The sequence below is a fragment of the Cotesia typhae genome, unplaced genomic scaffold, assembly GCF_013202065.1.
Source record: "Cotesia typhae breed Kobodo isofemale line unplaced genomic scaffold, CoteBio_Ctyphae scaffold_13, whole genome shotgun sequence".
Taxonomy (NCBI): domain Eukaryota; kingdom Metazoa; phylum Arthropoda; class Insecta; order Hymenoptera; family Braconidae; genus Cotesia; species Cotesia typhae.
Genome location: NW_027423774.1, coordinates 19,785,524 through 19,795,272, shown reverse-complemented (window position 1 = coordinate 19,795,272; position 9,749 = coordinate 19,785,524). Strand labels below are relative to the sequence as shown.

Below are 9,749 nucleotides of genomic sequence, written 5' to 3'. Positions count from 1 at the left end.
CCAGTCGCCGTCTATCTCTTATCGAGAAGATACATTTTCAATCATATGCGCTATTATCCGACGATCATACGGTCTTACGGCTAAGACTTTCCGATTATCAATAGAATTATTATCAATTCTTCTCTGGTGATTAATATTTATTTTTTACATTCTCTAATTGATACACAATTCCTTTCTTACAGTGAGAAAAAAAATTTTTTTTTTAAATATGAGCATTCTTGTGATAAGAATGATAAAAGTTTAAATTTTTAATCATTTTATTTCTTAGCTGAAGAAATAAAATTGTTAAAAATTTCCTAAAAATTATTATCTTATGTAAAAAAAAAATTTATCCTTAAAAAAAAAATTTTTTTTGTACTTTTTAAAGTTGTAAATAAAATTATGTTAAAAAAAAAAGAATTCTACCCTTTAAATAATAATTACAATTAATTACCTCTAAAATTATTTGATTGGAAAAAATATAAGAAGTTCCACTCAATATTTGATAGCAACAGCATAAAAAATTGGGAGCTTATTCACAATATGTATTTATGAAAAAAAAATTTTTTTCTTTAGTTAAGAAAGAAAATTATTAAAAATTTCTAACAAATTAATTTTATTTAAAAAAAAAGTTCATTTTTTTCAAAAGAACTTTCTTTTTCTCAGTATAAAATACGAAAAAGCGACAAATTTCTGTAATAAATTAAAATCAATAATTAAAATAACGAGAAGATTTATGAAAAAAAGCAGTTTTGTGAAAACAGTTAATCTGGCATCACACTTGATGATAAACACGTGTCGCGAAAGAAAATTATACTGTGACAAACCGAACATTAGTAGAAAAGCAACTCTCCAAGTGTACAAATGTGCCTCTGTAATTAATAGCCGTGTAAGCTATACGATATATCCAACATTTTCCATGGTAGATCCAGCTCCAGCTCTCATGTGGAATCTGGATTCCTTCCCCCTTTATGTTACAGGATGTTTGTATAATTTAAAATAACAATCGGTTTGTTTCGACCGGCTACCTACGTGGGATTTAACATTTAACATTTATTACAATTTACTTTCGCTTTCAGCTCTGATATGATTTTCGCCACCCGGATGTGCGTAGCGTTGATTTTTTAATTTTTCTCATCCACAATCAATATTTGTCGTGCTACTGAAATATTCTACAAATAAAGTTATTTATCCCGTACAAATACAAAAGTAAAATTATTTCGGAAAACAATTTTATTAATTACTCAAATTTATATTATTGCTGATTTTTCACATCGAATTTTGCAGTGTCAATGTTTAATTACATTTATGTGTTTGTTTTAAAACAACTAATCAAAAATAGTGTTATTATTTTGTTTCATAAAACGATAAACTAATTATAAAAGCCCAACCTTTTAAATATTTAATTAAAAAAGCGTTGTTAACATTTTCAAGCTGATTTTAATATTTGATATTTTAATGGAAATTCATATTTAATGTTTATTAATTATTTTATTTTCTTCTTTGTTATCTTCTATGACTTGTGAATAATTTATACTTCCTTGTCTTTTATTATTTAATCATTTTATATTTAATAAAAAAGACTATTTTATTTATTTTGGTACAAATATAAAATATTCTTCAGTCGTTTGATTTTCTAAAAAGTTACAAACGATATCAATAAATCTTTAACAAGAAGCATCATTCAACAATTTCCTTCCTCCTTAAGAGTAAAAATTAATCTGATAAAAATTGTTAAACTAAAAGTGGGTTAAGTGCCCTTATTATTGATTTTTCCTTGGTGATTAGACGGTTAAAAGAAAAAAATATACTTGATTACAAGTGGAGTACTTTGGAAACTCCTCTTGACTACGCATAATACCTCCGCTTTTTTATTAAAGCTAAAAACTTATTCAAAATCGCCACTCAGCGAATCAATAATTCTTCACTAAATTTTTATCTTTAATCATTGAATATTTATTTATTTCTGCGAATAAAAAATTAATTATTGATAATGAATAAATAGTATTGAAAAAAAAATTCTGAATAAATACAGACATCATTAAATCACTTTAATAAAAATTTTTTTTTCATTTTTTTCTTAAAAAAAAAAAAATTCTGAATAAATACAGACATCATTAAATCACTTTGATAAATATCTTTTCTCATCCTAACCCGATTTTTATTAAAATTTTATCCGCTGTATAAAATTCGCGAAAAAAACTTCTTTGTTGAAAAGGTGGCTAGAGAGTTGCGATTATTAAAAAGTTTAAGTTAAGCATGTGTATTACGATCGTTATGAATTTTCAATTGCTAAACCAGGCCATATACCCAGACAGCGCGAGTTTTACAATTCACACGCTAAACTTTTATTCCCAGTGTTCTTATTTGCGTCCGCTCGATCTCCACCCCCATAAAGGAGCGTCATATTCCTATTTGAAAGTCAAATACCTGGAAAATCCTGTTACAACACACGTTAACTGTCCAGGCTTTTAACCTGTGTGTGTTACACTTTTAATTTTATCGCGCTTCAGTAATATTATTCATCTACTATATACACGCTTTGGAAAAAAATTTTCTAGATTTGGAAAAAAAAAAAAAATTTAGATAGACAACTTGAGAAAAATTTTTATTTCTTTAGCTAAGAAATAAATTCATTAAAAATTTACAAGTTAAAGTCTTGTCACAAAAAAGTTAATTTTTTCCAAAAAAAATGTTTCCTCTCAGTGTTTATACATATTAATATAATCTAAATATAAACACAAATGGATCTATTAGTAACCATATAACTGGATTTTCATCATTATACCAGCTTCCGCGATCCATTCAAGTTAATTGCAATGCGTATTTTAATTATTCAATAAAAGGGGATATTAATTTACATGAAGGTAAACTACGGGTCAGTTTCATCTCGTTAGGATCAAATTTATTTATTTATTCGCAGTTTATTCTACCAGAAATTATATTTCAGGAATTAAAAAATAAGTAGTTAATTTATGTATTTAATATAAAACTGAATTAGGATAGCGTTGAGCGAATCAGTAGTTTAATGCCTTTACAGAAGTAAAGACAATTATGATTTGATTTACAAAATTAAACTCACCATTCAGAGTAACAACTTGTTTTAATGACACAAAGTTGTCACGAAATTAGTATTTTCTTGTTTCATTTTGTTTGTAACTTTCCCGCTTAAATATGTACGTACTTTGAAACTTTTAGTTTAATACCAAGTTTCTTCCGCCGACAATCGTCTATTTCTTCAAGAGGATATATACCTAATAATACAAACCCTCCTTATACCATTTATTATAAGACGCTGTACTTTTTACCTTTTTCTTTTTTATTTCATAACTAATTATAAACTAAATTAACTCTTTTCATCGAAAATTTTCCTTTGTTGGATTGTAAAGTTCCCTCAGAAAAATGAACCCTTATAAGTCCCTTATTTTCTTACTTTAAATATAATTACATCCAACAAAACTTTTAAAAGGTAATTTAAACTGACTAATAATTATGAATAAAAAGTAATTGTCTGTTTCATTTTTTTTATAATTGTTACACTGAGAGAAAAATGATTTTTTTTTAATAATTTTATTTTTTAGTTGAAGAAATAAAAATTTTTTTCACCATAAATTTTTATTTCTTCAGCTAAGAAATAAAATTGTTTAAAATTTTCAACAGATAGATTTTTAAATAAATTTTTTTTCTCAGTATACTTTAAAATAATTAAATAACGTCAGCAGTAGACAGGAAGCATTAATTTTTTAGGATATGTTTCAATCCCTAAAAATAGTTATCGATTCCCAAGTGATCTGAGCGATAAATCAAATTTGCACCAAGTTCTTGTCTCAGACAAATAGTTTTGATTGAATTACGTGCCGAGATCGAAGCAATGGACCCTCGACGATCTTATCTCACTCTAAATTCAATTCGAAACTAACAGTTCTATTGGTCCACTGTTGAATCAAAATAGTTTAACTCAGTAGTAATCCTCAGAGAGAAACATTTTAAACTGTATATTTCGTATCATACTTCACATACACAAGAGTTTAATCTTTTATCCGCACGTCGCTTTTTGTTAATTGATTTCGTAGAAAAAAAAAAAAAAAAAAAAAAAAGTAAATTTATCTATCTTTGTATTGATCATTTTGAGTGACCTCTGAACATTCTGTGTACATATGGATTTGACGAGTGATGATGAAAACTCAAAAGTCCGCTCTTGAATGCGCGTATGTTTACTCTTCCGATGGACATTTACATACGACAAGCTCGACCAGCCTCAAAACACTGGCATATACAGAAGCCACCGGGATGCAAAGCGACGAGAGCGAGAGAGCAGACAAAAATAGACAGAGAAGTCGTCAGCTGAAAGAGATTCTGGAGAGATTGAGCTTTCCATCGTAATCGTAATCGGAAAATCGGGAATCGGTCCAACCGCGGCTTTGCTATTCCAATTCGATACAATAGAACACAACACAACGCATCATAGATGCTTGTAAATCTCCGCAATACATTCACGCTAACAGATTGTTCATTCCGAGCATTTGGCTTCTAATATTAATCACATTATATCCATTAAATCCCCTGATAAATCACTTATTAATCACTAATTTTATTGGACAATCAATCTATTAGTCTCGATTAATCGATCGACGGGTTTTCGGATTCACTATATTTTTCAGCTTCGAGTCAGATTATTTGCATGCAATTTACAATTCATTGAATATATACTTCAGCGGTTTTGATTTATTTTTTAAAACTGAGAAAAAAAAATGTACGGAAGTAAACTTTTTTTGGAAGTGAAAATTTTTTCGCTACGGATATTGTTTATTCAACGTCCATACATACATTTTAAGCGGTGAAATTGCGGTTACTTCCGTTACATATGACACATTTTTGCTTTGGAAAAATTAATTTAAATAAATAAAACAATTTTTTATCCTGTATTTTTTTTTTTATCGTAAAATAAGAATAAGATAAATTAGTAAATTTGTTGAATAAATAGCTTACATTTAAAATGTAATTAAATGCCTGAAGATGACATTAACAAAACAATTTTATTAATGTAATAACAAGCGGTAAACTGTAACGACAACTCGTGTGTGTGGCTGACATTATCTGCCTTGACTTTGGCGTCCTTGTCACTTAGCTGCTCGGCGAAAAGCCACCTTATCCGGGATTAAGAACTTTAACCGTGACGGCTCAATCTCGTACACCGGTTGAACTTGTTTCTCCATGCTAAACAATAATCTATATAAATATCATAATAATAATAATCATAATAACAACAACTAAACATAGTAACTTAAACTAAACCTTTAACTCAAGCATCAAACATCATCAACTATTAACGACCCACCTCCAGTTTCTAAGCCCTCATTTGCCCCTAATATGTATTAAACATTCAATACCCTAAATTTAGATCCCGTTTGCGCGAACAGAGAGATTAAAATAGACCAGAGGCAAAACGAAAGCCAATAGAAACTTTTAAAAATAAATAATTCCTGTCATTGTTTCTGAAACAAAGTTTCCGCCGGAAAAAACAACTCCAACAGCAAGTTACTGTCATAAATTTTTTATCTATTTTGATTCTGAGACACTAAAAGCCGCAGTGATTGTTTGATAGTCTTTCATCGGTTTAATAAATATAACTTAATTAAATAAAAATCCCAACAAAAGAATTCGATAAAAATAAAACTGCTAAAGTAGACACTAGACTTTTGATAACAAAGAATTTTTTTTATTTAGACGAAAAAAAAAAAATGCCCCCTTTAAAAATCAGCTTTTACAATTACAAGTGGATTCAATTAAAGTTGTGTAAAAAAAAGGATCCAATAAATAAAGAAAAAAACAGCGATGAATAACCCTTTTTCGCTCCTACTTACTCTCTGTTTTATTATTTCTTCCATTGAATTCACAAGCGAGCAGAGAATTGCCTGCGGATGTACCTCCTAGTGAAACAGTAACCAAAGTTCCTCGAACAGTAACAGCTAAATATCCAAGCGAAGCGACAAAGTTCCACCCGATAATGGAGCCGCCGTTGAACCGGAACAAAAGCTTATGCGATCTCTACATTCGGTTGTTTAAGAGAGAACAGGGAAGATAACTCGGCTGAGATAGAACCAAGAATCCTTACATACAATATTATCTTGTTTAACTTAACTTAACTTTATTCTCTATCTGGTTGCTTTTTCGTTTTTCCCGACACACAACAGGAATCAAGAAATAACTTCAATTTAACTTTGTCTTTTTTTTTTTTTAATTTTTATTGCCTCGTTTTCAATTAACATTTGCAATACTTGTTAAAGTAGAAGAAGATAATGTGTAATATAATATAATGGTGGATAATAATCATAGAGAGTTGGCCGAAGTTTGAAATAGTCACAAGCAATTACGAAACCGAAAATTAGTTAATAATTTATGAGAAAGTTAGCCCATTATCAATGCTGCCAGATCTGGTTCGCGGTACCACGGCATCATTGAATCTCACGCTTATCTCCGTCAGTGCCATATTTGCGGTGAGGAATTGCCGCAAGCTTTCAACTCCATTGCGGGGTCGTCGGTCAAATGGATAACCCATTGACCGGGCATCCGGGTATTTTCTGTCACGAAGTCCGCAATAACTTGCTGCGTTTTTGCAGCCCCGTGGCTCGTCCTGCGGCACCTAAAATGTCCATTTTAATAGTTAGGATTGTTTTTAATTTTTTTTTTTTTATATTACAATTCTCTGATTAACAGTGTAAAAATAAAGAAGCTTAGTTTAGAGAAAGATCAATGCTAGTGAGTACCTCATCGTCCTTGTAATCAGAGATCATGACAAAAAGCTCCATGGGAAAGCCCTCCTTGCTGCCTTTTGGACAAAGCATGTGCTGAGGCCATCCACACCCACAAAAGTTGAATTGTTCGAGACTATCACCTCCGCCGGGTCTATTGAGATCCAAATTGCGGAAGGTACTTTCATAAGGTATTGTTACTGATGATTCTGTTGATCTCCGTTCAATTGTGTTCTGACCCGGTTTAACTGTTTTAGAGCAAACAAATAAAGAGAAAAAAGTCAATCAACCGGTTAACACAAGCTGGCTTTGCTTTGTTTTATTTTGTTTCATCAAATAAAAGTTTAAAGTTAAAAAAAAAAAAAAAACATACGCTGGACTGTGAATTTGTCCATTTCAATCATGAGGTCCTTTTGGATGCGGAATGAAAACGGTAACTTGCGCTCGTCGAATTTTGGCCCAATGAAAATTCTGCAGGTTCCTGTTTGGGGTGAGTTGCTCCGATTGTTAACTTGGATCCGGTAGATGAATGAAGCGTGGTTCAAGTGGGTAAATCGCGCCAAAACTGACCCGCGGGGCGTGAAATCCAAACCGCGAGACAGGTTCAGGTCGCTTTGGTTCCAGTATGTGATTAGCGTGTTTGGACTCTGATTTGGAGTGATTACTTGTACGCCAGATAATTCTACCCCGTTGAAGTTCAGCTTTAATTAATTCAACAGGTTTTTAAATTAGAAATTTTATTTTTATTTTCTTGATTCAAGAATTTTTCTTATGATTCAAATTAATTTTTTTTTTTTTTTCAGTGTAGGTAATTATATTTTTTTTGTACAACATTTATAATTGTATTCCTTAGAAAGCCTGTTGGATTATTCTTTAACAAATAAATAAATAAATTACTATTTTGTAACGTGTTATGAATAAATAAATAAATAAATAAACAATTTATTACTTGAGGCGTCTCGTAAGCTGGCAAAGTATTTTTGTGCTCTAAAAAGATGTCATTGATGAAAGCGTGCCACTTGTAAAAAACAGGATCCCTCATTGCGGTAGCAGAGTCCCCCATTATTCCAAAGGATTCCTTTAAAAAAGTAAAGCATTTTTCCGTAAGCATTTCGTAAGAGCTCACTCTCAACAGCAACCGGGTTTTTCCCGTATCAGTTCCAGCAGTTCACCGGTGATATATTACTCACCAGATAGCGATGGTCTGGATCATGGCAATAAGAAATGATGACGTGTCCGAGATTATGAAAATCTCCGTAAAGATTAGGATTGGGTGTTAGAATGCTCGCCTCGATAATGTTCCCAAGAACGTCTATTCCTCCTTTTTCGGTCAGGGGAATCCTTTCACCCCGAGCTGTCGTTACTGTTCCAGTGTGGATTGCGTCAAATACCCTGTCTCTCCATCTCTCGAGGTCCTGGATGTCCACTTTGAGCGAGTCGACCGGTCTGTTGATGTCCTTCAATCGGGTGTCAGCTGGACGGGAGGGCCACGTTCGGCTGGCTACTAATGAGTCCAATTTCGGAAAGTACCCTTCGGGAATTGGCTCTCGGAGATCATTCAGGCGCGATACTCGGTTCAGGTTGTTGCAAAGCCGCTCACAGTTGTATCTGCAAATAAAAATTATTATTACAATCATTAAGAACAAATTATTAATTTTAAATAAAAAAACTTCGGCTTGATGATTTTTAAAAATTTTTAATAATGAAAAAAAAAAATTCAACTTGAGACCTGGCTATTATTTGCTGATGCATGTAGTAAAAGAGTTCTCCGCGTCGATCCTTATTGACAATACGAGCGTCAGCTTCAAAGGGGTAGACGAGATGCCAGTGCCAGTGATGAAGATTGATACCAACATCCTCTCGCCAGTAAGCAACGCGGTGCTCCTCGTCAAGGTCTGATGCCGTGTAATCTCGTGGAACCTCGATAGGAACCTGTTTGCAAAATTTTTCATTTTGGGGTTTCATAATGCAGAAAAAAAAAAAAAAAAAAAAATGTCGAGTATTTTTGATACCCGAGAGCCAGCTGGGACGATATTGGCTTCTTCCTTGGCTCGGGAGAAAATTCCGCTCTCGACATACTTGTCCGGAAATACTTCAGCGAATGACGGAACTGGTAGATGTTTTGTGTCAGGCCGGTGCAAAATCGCGACCGAGAGCGCGTAGATGAACATATTGGGGTTAAGACGGTCTCGACAATAGACGGCCACCGAGAGAAAGTCCTCGACAGTTCGCATCCCCATGAAAATGTCAATCAGTCGGCCTGCGATTTTACGATGTGCTGGAATAAAAAGCGAGAAAGACGTTCGCCGATCTAGTTGCATGGGAATCGTTAAATCTGGCAGGCTGATTTGCTTCACCGGAATTTTCATTTCAGTCTCCTCGCTGAATCGATTGAACACTTGCACTGCCAATGCTTGATATCGCTCCGGCTGTGATAAAAATTTTTTTTCTAACTTCAAAAAGAATTTTATTGGTTCGAATTTTGTAGAAAAATTAATTAAAATGTTTCTCTTGGATAAAATTAATTATTTTTTGAGTGTGTGGTGAATTTTTATATAAAAACTTACCAAATAATCAGAGGGAATGTCAAAAGCGATTCTCTCGTCCCCTTTGGGAACATAAACCGGCTCAGACGGTCTATCATAAAGATAAAGTAGTCCGCGATCGGCGTCCGTCATCTTGTTTGCAAGTAACTTAACTTCCTATGGGTTTACTACCGGGAGTTAGAATTTAGTTTATTTTCCGAGTTTATTATTCACTGCAGATGACAGCTCGAGTGTGGTTATCGTTAGCCGAAATAGTTTAACAATTTTCGAGGATCAAAAACGAAAAAACAATGTTTATTGTTGAGTTTTTAATAACGTTAAAAATAGCAGGAGCTCTGACAACAGAGCTGAATTATCTGATGGTCGTGTTAACAACGATGCTTCATTTTATACCAGGATTCCCAGGATGTAGTGGTTTCTCTACGAGCGTTGACGGAGACAAACATTCACCGCGAATTCCGGCACTAAATCA

The 9,749-nt window shown here is 32.7% G+C and overlaps 1 protein-coding gene across 1 annotated transcript; it reads right to left on the bottom strand.

Moving 5' to 3' along the window:
- Positions 1-6,225: 6,225 nt before the first annotated feature.
- Positions 6,226-9,210, bottom strand: Ppo (phenoloxidase subunit A3). The gene is made up of 7 exons (XM_074255397.1): positions 8,744-9,210; positions 8,461-8,663; positions 7,922-8,339; positions 7,681-7,809; positions 7,105-7,432; positions 6,747-6,979; positions 6,226-6,622 (listed from the first exon to the last, which is right to left on the bottom strand). Exons 1-7 carry the CDS (start codon positions 9,098-9,100, stop codon positions 6,377-6,379), a joined length of 1,914 nt encoding a protein of 637 aa, XP_074111498.1. The 5' UTR covers positions 9,101-9,210; the 3' UTR covers positions 6,226-6,376.
- Between the last annotated feature and the right edge of the window lie 539 nt (positions 9,211-9,749).

Bases quoted from the DNA above. Each gene is read 5' to 3' on its own strand.
- Ppo (XM_074255397.1), bottom strand. From the start codon at position 9,100: ATGAAAATTCCGGTGAAGCAAATCAGCCTGCCAGATTTAACGATTCCC. The intron at 7,433-7,680 runs GTAATAAATTGT...AATTAATTAAAG, and splicing joins CAGCTTACGAGACGCCTCAA to CTGAACTTCAACGGGGTAGA. The intron at 6,980-7,104 runs GTATGTTTTTTT...GCTCTAAAACAG, and splicing joins GGACAAATTCACAGTCCAGC to TTAAACCGGGTCAGAACACA.